Source organism: Urocitellus parryii, chromosome 11 (genome assembly GCF_045843805.1).
Source record: "Urocitellus parryii isolate mUroPar1 chromosome 11, mUroPar1.hap1, whole genome shotgun sequence".
NCBI classification, from domain to species: Eukaryota; Metazoa; Chordata; class Mammalia; order Rodentia; family Sciuridae; genus Urocitellus; species Urocitellus parryii.
In genome coordinates, this window is record NC_135541.1 from 22408425 (window position 1) to 22423626 (window position 15202).

Below are 15202 nucleotides of genomic sequence, written 5' to 3' on the forward strand. Positions count from 1 at the left end.
CATATCTCAGTGGTTTGTTCTTTATAGTTTTGAGTAGCATTTAATAAGGACATACTAAAATTTGTGCAACTGTTTAATAGGTAATAGAAATTTGTGTTGTTTCCATTTTGGGGCCTTTTGTTGTTATTGTTCTTTTTTATTTTGGTACTGAGATTAAACACATTGTGCTAGACAAGCACTACAGAGAGCTACTTCCTCAGCACCTTTTTATTTTTTTATTTTGAGACAGTGTCTCATTTTTTTGCCCAGGACTGGCCTCAAACTTGCAGTCCTTTGCCTCAGTCTTCTAAATAGCTAGGATTGTAAGTCTGGAATATTTTGAATAATATTTTTAAGAATATTTTAGAATAAGCCTTGGTGTTAACATATATTTTCATTTCTCAGAAGAAAAATATTTAGAAAATGGGATTGCTACGTTTTACACTAAGTATATTTCTAACTTTATAGGAAAGCTGCCACATTGTTTTTGAAAGTAGGTCTACTGCCAAACATAGTGGCACATACCAATAATCCTAGTGTCTCAGGGGGCTGAGGCAGAAGGATTGTAAATTTGAGGCCAGCCTTAGCAATTTAGTGAGACCCTCCTCCTAAAATAAAGGTCAGGGGTAAGGGGTATTGGTGATGGGGATATAGCTTAGGGGTACAGTACCCCTGGGTTCTCTCCCTAGTACTGCAACAACAACAACAACAAGAAAGAAAGAAAGAAAGAAAACAAAAAAGTGAATTTACTATTTCATATTCCAGTTACCAACATACAAGGGCTGACATTGTAGTTCAGTGGTAGCATGTATAAGGCACTGGATTCGATCCTTAACACCACATAAAAAAAATTTTTTTTTAAAGTGTGTGAGAGTCTGTAAGCTCCATGACTTTGCAAACACTTGGTATTATGGAGTTTGAATTTTACCAGTCCAGTGACTTTGTAGTAGAGTATATTCTGATTGTGTGTTTGATGATTTTGAACATCTTTTCATGTGTGTATTTGCCATTTTGTGCCTTTACCCAACTCAGATATTCTCTTATGTTTGTTTCTTCTTGTTTGTATGCAATATTGGGGTTTAAAATCAGGGATGTTCTACCACTGAACCACATCCCCAGTCCTTTTTTGTCTCACCAAGTTGTTGAGGCTGGCTATAAGTGGTAGTATTTTAAAATTTCATTTCTGTATTCCTTATTAGTATATAAGAATGCAAATGATTTTTGTGTGTTTAGTCTATGTTCTTTAGCTTTGCACCATTAAATTCCATAGGATTTTCTACCTAGACAATCATGTTATTTGTGGCAAAAAAAGAGTTTTAGTTTTACTCTTTCCTTCCTAATCTGAATGTATTTTCCTTTTTTCTTGCTGTATCAAACTTAGCTAAGACCTCTCCTGATTATTATTACTAAGATGACCTTTTTTGCATTGTTTCTAATCTTCAGGCAAAAGGGTTTAGTCTTGCAACGTTTAGTGTGTTGTTTTCTGTAGGTATCCCATGTATGGCCTCCACCAGGTTGAGGACATTCCCTTTTCCTGATCTGCTGCAGATTCTTACCAGGGTTGGCTGTTGAGTTTTGTTTGGTGGATTTCTTGCTTCTTTTGAGATAGTATCCGGTTTTCCTTTTTTGAGTCTGTTAAATGACAAAATATATTACTTTAAAAAAAATCCAAATGATTAAACTTGCATTCCTAGAATAAACCCTACTTTTTAAAAATGATATATTTATTTGTTTTTTTATATATTACAGAATTCAGTTTGCCTATATTTCAGTGAGGTTTTAAGTGTCTCTGTTCAAGAATTATTCACATGGTTTTCTTGTAATGATTTTGGTTTTGGTATCAGGGTGTTGGTGATATCAAATTCTCTCTTGTTATGTGAAGTACAATTTGTATAATTTCTTTAACTAGTGAAATTCAACTGTGAACCCTTCTGGATCTGGTGTTTCTTGTGGAAAAGGTTTTAAATTGTAAATTTAGTTTCTGTAGCTATTCAGATCATCAGTTTCATTTCATTAATTTTTCTGTCTCTTTTTATTCCCTACTGATTTTTGCTCTTATTTTAAACATTTCCTTCTTAGTTTGGGTTATACTCTGGTCCTCTTTTCTGGTTTATTAAGATCGAGGCTTATCAATTGTAGAATGCTTGCCTGACACATGTGAGGATCTGGGTTTGATCCTCAGCACCACATAAAAATAAATAAATAACTAAATAAATAATATAAAGGCATTATGACGTCTACAACTAAAAAAAATAAAGTTTAGAATGTATAATTTTTATATCATTTTTTCCTAAAAGCATTTAAAGTCTTAGCTCCATCACAGAAATTTTGATGACAATTTGTTTTCATTTATGTTCACAATGTTTTCTAATTGCATTTAAAATTCCTTCTTTACTTTTTTTTTTTTGTCCCCCTTGTGGTATTAGGGATTGAACCCACCACCCTTGTGCATGTGAGGCAAGTGCACTACTACCATTGAGCTGAATGTCCATTTGTAATTTCTTCTTTGATCCATGGAATATTTATAAGTATACTATTAATTTATGATTTTGGAGAATTTTCTTAGCATATTTCCATCAGAGGGTTCTAATTCAGTTCTAATGTGGTTAGAGAATTTTTAAAGGCCCTTTTTTTAATTACTCAAAATATATTCTATTAAATAGGCCCAACTGGTAATAATAGTGATATCTATCTCTCATTGGGTATAGCCCGTGTTTGGAACACACTAATACTCAAATGTTGGTAATTAGTACAAGATGATTTTCTATATTTATGCATTTTTTTCCTTTTATATGAGTTGGTTTAAATAATCTGTAAAGCCCTATTCAGCTCTAAGAATTCTGAATCTTTTTTGGAGGGAGGGGACCAGGGATTAACCCAGGAGTGCTTAATAATCACTGAACACATCTCCATCCCTTTTTTATTTTTTATTTTGATACATGCTAAATTTTGAGGCCGGCTTTGAACTTGCATTCTCCTGCCTCAGGCTCCCAAACTGCTAGGATTACAGGCATGTGCCACCATGCCCATTTAGAACTCTAAATCTTAATGATATAAAACTAAATTTCATATCCTATAGGTTTATGCCCTTTCTAGCTTTGAGAACTCTGATTCTTAAAGATCCAAAACTGCATTTTTATATTCTGTAAATTTTTGGAATTCTTACAGGGACGGAAGAAGTCTATAGTGGCTATGGAGCCCAGGAGTCTTATTCAAGGAGCCTTTCAAGGGTGTTCAGTGTCTGGAATGACCCTGAAATATATGTATGGGGTGAATGCCTGGAAGAATTGGGTTCAGTGGAAAAATGCCAAGGAAGAGCAGGGGGATCTAAAGTGTGGAGGTAAACGTTAACAGCATGAATTTGTGTCTTGATTTAGGCAAGGGAAATATGAATAAGCAAAGCCATAAATTAACTCAAAAGGGATAGTTCTTTTATCAGAAACTATAAAACTGAGTTTGGCTTTACTTAACTAACCCTTTCAATTTTCTTTTTCTCTCCAAGGAGGTGAACATGCCTCATCCAGCCCATGTTCTGACCACTTAGGAAGTGCTCAAGACCAGGTACTCTCTCAAGAGTCCTCAGAGTCAGGCTGTAGAGGTAAAACTTGTTTCTTTCCTCTGTATTCGTTTTAAATTATTCATAATTTGTTGATATAAATTTGTAAGTTGCATGTCTAAAGTTTTAAATTTTGATTCTTAAGATGGAAAACCTCAGTTTTAAAGGTTATTATAAAGGTGTAAAGGTAAGATTATGTCTTCTGGTGTTGAATTTATTACACAAATATGAGGAATTTTTTTTCTAACACCAGACAAGTGCATCAAAATGTTTTCTTTATCCTCTTGTCTATATAGTAACCCATATGTAACGCAGTGTGATTTTTTTTTTCATATTTTTATGAAAAATATCTGGAAATAAAAAAGCCTTGCTTTGATAAGAATTGTTCCTAAAATTATATCCATTTATAACTGACAATATTTGTTTCACTTCAGCTGCCAGGAAACTTGGAATCAAATAAAATAGTTAAAAAAATTGTTCAAATAAAGCAATATTATAATTTTAAAAGCCAAATAATTTTCATTTTTTACTCTCTTTTTTTTTAATATCTTTATTTTGTTTATTTATTTTTATGTGGTCCTGAGGTTCGAATCCAGTGCCTCACAGATGCAAGGCAAGAACTTTGTCACTGAGCCACAATCCTAGCCTGCATTTTTTACTGGTTTTGATGTCCTATTATTTTGGTTTTTTTTTTTTTTTTGAGGTACTAGAGATTGAACCCAGGGGCTCACACATGCTAGACAAGTACTCTACTACTGAGCTACATCTTAGCCTCTCTGAAATTTATTTTCAATTTATATTTTTCTTTTTATTGTGTTTTTTACCTATATAATCTTTATGAAATGAGGTGGGGTATAAATGTATAAGTGTAATCATTTTAACTAGATTTTTTTTGGGGGGGGGTGGAGGGAGGTCACATTCCAAATGTATCTTCTCTCTTACACCTGTTTGATTGCATATGCTCTTGGCTTCACCCGCTAGTGGTCTGTCCTATTGGTCTTGGGTAATACTTAGCCTTCCTTGTTGGAGCTGTTAATTGTTACTCTTAGCTATGACTGACATCATTGGAATTCCTACAGATAAGTGTAATCTTCATGCTCCAAGGTTTTGTAAATATTATCCTGTTATGGGGATTTATTAGGCCGATGACCACCCACTTTGAACCATGGCACTCTTTGTCTCATAAAAGAAAGGAAGCCAGGCACAGCAGTAGCCCCAGCTACTCGGGAGGCTGAGGTGGGAGGATCACTTGAGCTCACAAATTTGAGACCAACCTGCGCAACAAGGGGGAACCTCATCTCAAGAAAGAAAGAAAGGGTGATAGTGAGAGTGGAGAGGTAATATTGTTTTAGACTACAAGACCTAAATGCAGTAGCCATAAGACATGCCTACCCATTTCTACTACTGAATCACCTGTAAAATACTCGTTGAATTTTTATTATGTACCAGGCTTCATTGCTATGATCTGGGGTAAAAAGATCAAGCTTAGTCCTTGCCCTTATGAACCTCTGCTTGCCTGTGCAAAACCAACACAGGAGCCAGGCATGGTGGTGTATGCCTGTAATTCCAGTAGCCTAGAAGGCTGAGGCAGGAGAATCTCAAGTTCAAAGCCAGCCTTAGCAATGGCAAGGCGCTAAGCAACTCAGTGAGACCCTGTCTCTAAATAAAATACAAAATTGGCCTGGGGATGTGGCTTAGTGGTCAAGTGCCCCTGAGATCAATACCCAGTACCAAAAAAACAAAAACAAACAAAAAAAAACACCACACAGGAGAGACCCAAGTGTATCTTTGAAAATGTGTAGTCTTGGCTAAATGCAGAAGAGCAAGAACTAGAAAGAGTGTTTTTTAGTACTAACCTCACAACATGGATCAACCTGTTTCAATAGAACTTATACAAATCAAATTGGTAACTTCCCTACCCAAAATGGTTTTCTTCAAACATCTTAATACAATACATGAGACTCATCGTGATCTGCCCTAACTTGCCCTTCTTGCTTCTCTTCTATACACCTAAATTCCCTGAATCTTTGCACCTTTTTGGCCCAGCGGATGTAAGAATACTGTGTTCTATCATTTCTAAAGGCATGAAGATGTTTTACTGTATTTGTGATATTCTGTAGTCAAATTGGAGTTAAAGAAAGTTCAGCAACATTCTTTTTTATAAATATTTTTAGTCTTTAATGTGCCAGTAGGCACTGGGAATTCTTCAGAGGAAGTTCACATAGAACTAGAGTTCTATAGAATATATGTTGGCATATCTTTTTGTATCCTCACATTGGAATTTTTACCTATTCACCTTTTAAACTCTTCACTTTTTAAGGTGTTGCCTGTGTTACTTCCTCCAGAATCTAATCTGACTCTTCCCTATTAGATGTTTCTCATTTGCTTTCACAGAATCCTGTGCAAACAAAATCTTTATATTAGCAGTATATGTACTACATTGTCTTTATTTCTCTAACTGAAAGTGTTGAGATCAGGATGTGTTTTTAATCCATAGTCTATACCACAATGCCTAAGCACCATAGTACTCAGGGTTTATTTCAGTGAATCAAGTAATATTACTGTGTTTGTTGTAAGTTAATGTTTCAGATGTTTTCTACCTTTCCACAGTCCGCTCTGGAAAGCTAAAGGAAGATATTCTGTCCTGCACTTTTGCTGAATTGAGTTTGGGCTTATGCCAGTTTATCCAAGAGGTGCGGAGACCAAATGGTGAAAAGTATGATCCAGACAGTATCTTATACTTGTGCCTTGGAATTCAGCAGGTATCATATTAAGTGGCTGTTATGAAATTAATTGCATTTTTAATAATTCTAAAAGAACTGTGAATTAAGTCAAAGAATTATAATATATACTGGTTATCTAATACTGCTCTTATGTTCTTTATTAATGAACCACTCTCTGATTTAAAAGTCTTATTCATGTAGTGGCCTTTTATAAGCTAAATTAAAACAGTAGGATAACAGATATTGGGGAAAGTGCATTCATAGGTAAATGAACAAAAAGGGCTTAAATAGCAATTGCCTAAAGAAGCATAGACGACTATGTGTTTTGTGTGTATTGATCATGTAGTTTTTTTTTTATTATTATTGTTGGTTGTTCAAAATATTACATAGTTCTTGATATATCATATTTCACATTTTGATTCAAGCGGGTTATGAACTCCCATTTTACCCCGTATACAGCTTGCAGAATAGTTTGGTGTAAATTTTTTAAATGCAAATTAAATGTAATAGATACTTCATTGTTTATCACATCAATAAAGATCAAAAGATAACAGCACTTGTGCTGTGATATGGAGGTCCTGTGTAGTTGGAAGCAATTAGTACAGGCTTTTTAGAAAATAGTTTGAATGTTTTCTGGAAATATTTTTAAATTTTTTGCTTGTAAGTCAGTTTTTGCAAGTCTCTTCAAAACTCATATTCTCAAGTTCACACATCATTGCCCCCCAAAAAAGACATAACCACAATGCCCACCAGCGTGGTTAAGTAAATTATCTTCATGAAGTAGTATGTTCCTTTTAAAAATATTTGTTCTTTTAAATTTATTTTTTCTATTTTTTGTTTTTGTTTTTTCTTTCTGCAGTGCTAGGAATTGACTCAGGGCCTCATGTGTATTAAGCAAGCACTCTACCACTGAGCAACAGCTTCATCCTTGAATTTATTTTTTAACTGACACAAAAATTGTACATATTCAGTAGTGGTATGGTAGTTACCTGTAATCCCAGCAATTTAGGAGATTGAGTCAGTAAGATCTCAAGTTTGAGGCCAACCTCAGCAATTTAGCAAGACCCTCAGCAACTTAGTGAGACCCTGTCTCCAAATTTTTAAAAAGGACTCAAGATCTAACTCAGTTGTGAAGTGCCCTGGTCCAATCCCAAATACCAAAAAGGAAAAAGAAAACTTCAAAAACTGTACCTTCTAACAGGGTACTATGTTTTTATACAGGTGTAATATACATTATGTAATGTTTAATTGAGGTTAAATATATTTATCTCCTCAAAGATCTATTACTTATTTCCATTCAAACCATCAAAACTTTCAAAATCTTTTCTTCTAGCTTTTTTTTTTTTTTTTTTTTTTGAAAGAGAGAGAATTATATTTATTTTTTAGTTTTCGGCGGACACAACATCTTTGTTTGCATGTGGTGCTGAGGATCGAACCCAGGCCGCACGCATGCCAGGCGAGTGCGCTACCTCTTGAGCCACATCCCCAGCCCTTTCTTCTAGCTTTTTGAAGTACACAGTTAATTGTTTTGAACAACCAATAAAAAAAAAAAAATGAAGTACACAGTTAATTATTATCTACCGTCATCATACTGTGAATAGCATACCAGAACTTCTTGCTCCTACCTGCAACTTAGTTCAGTTTTGAGTTGTTGTAGATGCGACATATATGTAAGAACATTTGGCATTTGTCTTTCTCTGCCTGGCATATCTCAGCATAATATTCTCCAATTCTATTTCTGTTGTCTATCATAAATAATAGAATTTCCTTCTTTTAAAAGACTGAATAGTATTCCATTGTGTATATAGGTACCACATTTTTTTTTTTTATCCATGCCATCTGTCACTCCATAATTTCACTGTTGTGTGTAGTGATGCAGTGTACACAGGAAGTGTAAACATCTCATTGGTAAACTGATGTTAGATTTTTTGACTAAATTCCTGGAAGCAAAATTGCTGGATCCTTTAGTATTTCTATTGTTAGTTTTTCAAAGACTCTCCAAACATTTTTCCCTAATGGCTATACCAGCTTACATTTCTACCAGCCAGCAGTGTACAAGATTCCCTTTTCTCTACATCTTTACTTGTCAAAGCAACACTTCAGTAAATATTTTGTTTACATATCTTTTGAACTGATATATTTATTTCTAGGTCAAAGCATATATGCATATAAAGCATTTAATTTACCACTATTAATATATTTTCAGATTATTTATAGTGATTAAAAATCATACCAATGTGTATACGTGCGAAATTCATGAATCTTTAGTATTCCTCTTTTTTAATTTTTATTATTCTAATGAATAAAATGAAAAATGTCATCTTGTAGTTTTAGTGTGCATTTTTCTAATTTTTGTAAAGCAGTATGTCTTTTGGGGGTAGTCATTTTGGATTTTTCCTTTGTATTTGTAGGCTATGTTGTAAATTGAGGATATTAATTGTAAAATAACTGTTTGAAATATATTTTTAAATTTTTTTTAGTTGTTGATAGAAACTTTATTTTAGTTATTTATATGCAGTGCTGAGAATCGAACCCAGTGCCTCATACATGCCAGGCAAATGCTCAGTCCCAACCCTCTAATATACTTTTGTCTTTAATTTTTGTGTTCTATTTTATCATTCAAAAGTATTCCTTTTTGGTACTGGGGCTGTGGCTCAGCGGTAATGCACTTGGCTGGCATATGTGAAACACTGGGTTCGATTGTCAGCACCTCATATAAGTACATTTTTAAAAAAGGTCTGTCAACAACTAAAAACATTTTTTTTAAAAGTATTCCTTTTTAAGTAGCTGATATGTATTTATTTTCTTATAATGTTTCCTGGGTTTCCTCTGTTTCTTAGTATGGTCTTTTTACTTAAAATAGAAAATGTTAACTTCTCAAATAATTGTTTTTTTAAAAAAGATTAATATCTTTAAACCATCTAAAATTCATTCTTTTATGTGATATAAGGATATTTCTGATGGACCTTGTTCCTGAAGGGTAGCCTGGTTATGCAGATAGCATTTATTTTCCCACAGAATTGAAGTGGCATGTTTGTTTAAAAGTTCCCATTCTCTTTTGATTTAGTTCTCTGAACTCTAAAAAAAGAAAGAAAAATTTAAATAAAGTAGAGAATTTTTAGTTTCTTTCATTTTTAGTTCTTTTCATTATTAATATTCTAATGGTTTAATTATATTCAAAACATGTTTATTGCGGGATTTCAATCAATATACTTGAGTACATTATGTCAGGTATTTTGCTGTCTATAAGATATATTTTGTGAAGCCAATTATAAACCTGTGAAAGATTTTTTTTCTTGAGTATTCATTCTATTTATGTTAATAAATGACTTTATATAACAATACTATTAAAATGCCCATACTTTAACAAATAAATGATCAGAGGCAGTAAATATTTTTAAATCAATTTCATAAAATATTTAAAATCAATTTTTAAAAATAAAAATAAGCTTAACAATGTTTTAAAAGTTTTAAAAGGTTACTTATGTTGATATCTCAGATTGCTCTCTTTTTTCTAAAAATAATTATGGTAGTTAGGCATGGTTGTACATGCCTGTAATCCCACCAAAGAGGGAGGCTGAGGCAGGAGGATTGCAAGTTTAAAGCCAGCTTTAGGGACTGGGGGTTTTTTGTTTTTTTGTTTTTTAAGAGAGAGAGAGAGAGAGAATTTTTTAATATTTATTTTTTAGTTTTTGGCGTACACAACATCTTTGTTTGTAGGTGGTGCTGAGGATCGAACCCGGGCCGCACGCATGCCCGGCGAGCGCACTACTGCTTGAGCCACATCCCCAGCCCCCAGGGACTGGGGTTTGAGTGATTGCCTAGCATGTGAGAGGCACTGGGTTCAATTCTCAGCACTGAAAATTAATGAATTAATTAAAGGGCCATCAATACTTAAAAAAAAGCAAAGCCAGCCTCAGCAATTTAGAGAGTCCATAAGCAATTTAGTTATACTCTGACTCAAAAATTAAAAAAAAAATATCTGGGCACAGTGGCGCTCACCTGTAAATTGATTTGCAAGACAACTTAGTAAGACCCTAAGCAACTTGGTGAGACCCTGTCTCTAAATAAAATATAAAAAAGGGCTGGGGGATGTGGTTAAGTACCCCCGGGTTCAATCACTGGTACAAAATAAATAAATAAATAATAAAAATTTACAAGGGCTTGGGATGTGGCTCAGTGGTAAAGCACCCTATGTTGAGTCCATGGTAGTAATAATAATAATAATGGTAGTTCCAAGAAAATTTGAAGACAGAAAATATATAAAAAGAAATTGAACGCAACTTAGAATCAAGTCTTTGGCCATCACTTTTAACATTAGATGGAAAAGATGACAATGAAGAAAAATGTTTAAACAACAAAATTATTCTTCCTTGTTTCTATCACCTATTTTTAAAATTAATGGTATATCATAATCAGCTTTTTATCAGGTTTGTGATACATACATTGATAATGTTTAATTGATGAGATTTTTTTTCCTGTTATGTGATGCTTTGTTGAATTTCATTTTGTATATATGTTTATACATGGCTTAATTATTTCTTTAGGGTAAATTCTTGAAAGTTGAATTTCTGGGGCAAAGATATAAACTTTTTATTTTATGTTTTTGCTATTTTATGTTTTTTCAGTTAATATTTCTGTTAACCATCTGTTTTGGGTCTGTTTTCCACATTTTCATACAAATTGAGAGTGCTTTCTTAGCTCATGGTATTATCGTATATAACCAAGAATTATTAGCCAATAGATATGAAAAACACCCTTATGAAATGTACAATAATATATAAAATATACAATAATAAAACATACAATAATATAGAGAAAACTGTCAAAGATAGGATAGGCAAGAACAGTGGGGAGAAGGCTTAATAGACAACATGTACCAGGTAACACCTAATGATCATTACTAATAAACTGTGCATTAAGGTAAATTCATTGTATAACTCATACATAAACTCATGTAATTATTATTATTTGAATGATCCCTTAAGTATAGCAAGTTTCACCACATTTTCCATTGATGAACTTGAGGCATATGAAGATTAAATAACTTACCTACACTGTTGTTGATCTTTTCAGAAAGCAGGTTAACAGTGGCATTTAAAATGTTAAATGCATGTAGACTCTGTCCTAGCAAATCTATTGATCAGTATATGTCTCCAGAGGAATACACATACATATGTAGACATATTCTTTAATTTTTATTGTAATATTTTTTAAACAGTAATAAGTTAGAAACCCCCCAAGTATTAATCAAGAGTTATAATTCAATCAACTTTAATATGTCCATATTGTGGAATACTGTACAATAGTTAAAAAGAAATGACTTGCTTCTATATGTCCTGACACAGGGAATTCTAAGAGACATATATGTTAAAAAGTAACTTGCAAAAATTATATGTATATGGCATTTATTTGTTTACAAATCATGGGAAAATACATGTATCATTAAAGATTTACCACTTTAAATTGTGAAATTTAGTGGGTGCAATAATCACTTCTATCTAGTTTCATAACTTTTTTATCATCTGAAATGGGAACTCCATACCCATTTAGCGTCAGAGTCTGTTTTCTGTCTCTGTATATTTGCTTCTTTTGGGTATTTTATATCTATGTTTGCATAATGTAGCCTTTAATGTCTGTCTTTCCCTTACCATAATATTTTCAAGGTTTATTCATATTGTAACATAATTCCTCTTTATGCTGAATAGTACACCATTGCATGGATGTGCCACATTTTGTTTATCCATTTATGGACATTTGAGTTGTTAACTTCTTTGGTGATCATGATCATTCATTTGCAAGTTTTTACTTGACATCTGTTTTGTATATGGCCGGGAGTAGGATTGCTGGGTCATATGGTATCTATGATTAACTTTTCTATTTTATACTCCTAGCAACAGTATATGAGGACTCTAATATTTCTGCATCCTTGTTAATACTTGCTAATAACCATACACCCCCATCCACCTCATGCTGAAGTTCATTCCTAGGGCTTTACACAGTTTGTCTAGGCAATTGTTTTATCACTGTAGTACATCCCCACTGCAACCCCTTTTTTAAATAATGTTTCTGGTGGATAAGTGATATCTCATCATGGTTTTGAATTGCTTTTCCCTAAGGATATTAAGCATGTTTTCATGTACTTAATGGACATTTTTATGTCTTTGGAAACATGTCTAAGAAGTTTTGCCTATTTAAAAAATTTTATTCATGAGTAATAGGAATCATTTGTATATTCTGGGTATTAAACTCTTGCAGATAGTGATTTGAAAACATTTTATCCTGTTTTCTGGGTTTTATTTTTCATTGTCTTGTTAGTGTTCCCTGAATCAAAATTTTTAAATTTTGATTAAGTTGAATTTCTTTTTTGGGGGTCGGGGGTGAAGAGTTTGCTGTTTTGTTGTCATCTGTGCCAAATCAAAGTCATGAACATTTATATTCTAAGAGTTGTACAGTTTTAGATCTTATATGTACATCATTGGTCCATTTTGAGTTAACTTTTATATCTGATGTGAGGTAGGATCTACTGTCCTTTATATGTAGATATCCATGTCTCCTAGCTCATTACTCTAATAAGGCTACTCTTTATACATTGAATTGTCTTGAAACCCCTACTGTAGGAAATCATTTGGCCAAGTGTGTATGTGTGTGTGTGTGTGTGTGTGTGTGTGTGTGTGTGTGTGTGCCTGTCTGCCTGCCTCCCTACATGTCTATGTTTATTTTGGACCCTCAATTCTAATCCATTGGTTGATATGATTGTTTTTATGGCAGTACACACTGTTGAGTACTGCGCTTTGTATTAAGTTTTAAAACCAGAAGGTGAGATTCCTCAATATTCTTTTGTGTGTTCAAAGGTCTATTGAAATTCCATATAAATTTTAGGATTGATTTTTCCTTTTCTACAAAAAAACAGAGGCCATTGCTTTGGAGAACATTGCTGTCTTAACAATATTAAGTCTTGTAATCTATGAAGACAGGATCTTTTCATTTACTTAGGTCTTTAATTTTTACTTTCAGCACCTTTTGTTATGTATAAGTCTTTTATCTCCTTACATTTTTAAAGTATTTTATTCTCTTTTTGTTGTTACTTTAAATAGGCCTGTTTTCTTAATTTACTTTAATTGTATTGTTCATTGTTAGTTTATAGAAATAAAATCGATTTTTTTTGGTGAGGGAGTGTCTTGCTTGTTCCTGCACCTTTGCTGAATTCACTTATAAGCTCTAATAACTAGTTTGTGTGTGTGTGTGTGTGTGTGTGTGTGTGTGGATTCTTGAGATTCCTTATAGATAGGTTCTTGTCATCTGCAAATAGAGATATTTATTTCTTCCTTTCCTATCTCACACATGGTTGCTCTACATAGGACTTCCAGGACAATGTTAAACAAAAGCAGCAAGAACTTTTTTTTTTTTTTTCTCATTCCTGATCTAAGTGGGATGAGGTGGGGTTTTTTTTGGTTTGTGTGTGTGTATGTGTATGTTTGTGTGTATTTTAAACTTGGGTGCAGTGCCACACGCCTATAATTCTGGTAACTCAGGAGGCTGAGGCAGGAGAATTGCAAGCTCCAGGCCAGCCTAAATGACTCAATGAGACTCTGTATCAAAAAATTACAAGATCTGGAAATGTGATTGCCTTGCATGCACAAAGCTCTGGGTTCAACCCCTGGTACAGAAAAAAAAAATTATATGTACTGATGTATTTGTATAAGTATATAAACCTTAACTCTATTTATAATGGAATTTTTTAAAGATTAAAATATCCCTGCATATTAATAGTTGGCTTTGTAAACTGAGCTTAGTCTTCTCTTCTACTTTTTCTGTATTTTAAACTTTTTCCAAAATGATGATAAAATATTTTAAGTTGGGAAATTGACTTTATTAAAAAGGAAAACCAAATATTGTCCAACAACAAAACTATAATGTGGTCAGGCATAGTAGCACATGCCTTTAATCCCAGTGGTTCCGGAGGCTGAGGCAGGAGGATTACAATCCTCAGCAACATGGAGGTGCTAAGCACTCAATGAGACCCTGTCTCTAAATAAAATACAAAAAAGGACTGGGGATATGTCTCAGAGGTTGAGTTACCTGGGTTCAATCCCTGGTTACCACCATCCCCCAACCACCAAAATATAAATAAATAAAAATATAATATCTGGCAGTAAGATCATAAATTTCCTTTGTAGTGGCTTCATAAAAATGCACATTGAAGGGCTGGGGTTGTGGCATAGTGGTAGAGCGCTTGCCTAGCATGTGTGAAGCATTAGGGTCAATCCTCAGCACCACATAAAAATAAAGGTCTATCAACAACTTCTCCAGATCATACATAGATAGAAATGCAGATTTGAAACCATGTTTAACCATGGATAAATTCAAAATACCATAGTTATATGATATATGTATATACTATTTATAATTATATAACATAGCATTATAATTACATGCTAAAGGTGCTGCCTTGTATTGTTCTGTAATTTTGACTTAAAAGTTAATTTTATCTGAAAATTCATTTTTAAACAGTATTTTCTTCAAGCTGTCCCCTATTTTATATCCTGTGATATAGCTGTTGATGGTTACAAGTAGCATAGTTTAATGTCCTGTAATTAAACTTGAACTTTTTTGAGGGCTTGGTTGTGGAACAGAGAGCTGAGAGCTGTGGCTAGAAGGCGCTAAATAGTTTTTTTACTTGGGTTTCTTTGGGTCACCTGATATTAGCTAACTGTATTATTTTAGGAAACAATCTTGTAGTTAGAGTGAAAAACAAGAAATTTTTGAGAGCATGTGTGCAGATACACATTATAAGAAAAACATGATTTGGGAAGTATGCATTAGAACCAGTTTTTGTTTTATCAGTGTCATGAACTGACTAAATGTTTATTATTTATAATAATTTTATATTTTAAAAAGAAAACAAAAACTTTACCTCAGTGTCGAGCATGAAAGAGACCTT

The 15202-nt window shown here is 33.3% G+C and overlaps 1 protein-coding gene across 5 annotated transcripts in view; it reads left to right on the forward strand.

Moving 5' to 3' along the window:
- The window catches only part of Zmym4 (zinc finger MYM-type containing 4), a 150057-nt gene that overhangs the window by 125651 nt on the left and 9204 nt on the right, over positions 1-15202 (forward strand). For all 5 annotated transcript variants that reach the window (XM_026393393.2, XM_026393390.2, XM_026393391.2 and 2 more), the window contains 3 exons: positions 3148-3319; positions 3482-3577; positions 6146-6297. In XM_026393393.2, coding sequence (XP_026249178.1) covers positions 3148-3319; positions 3482-3577; positions 6146-6297 — 420 coding nt within the window. The remainder of the gene's footprint in view (positions 1-3147; positions 3320-3481; positions 3578-6145; positions 6298-15202) is intronic.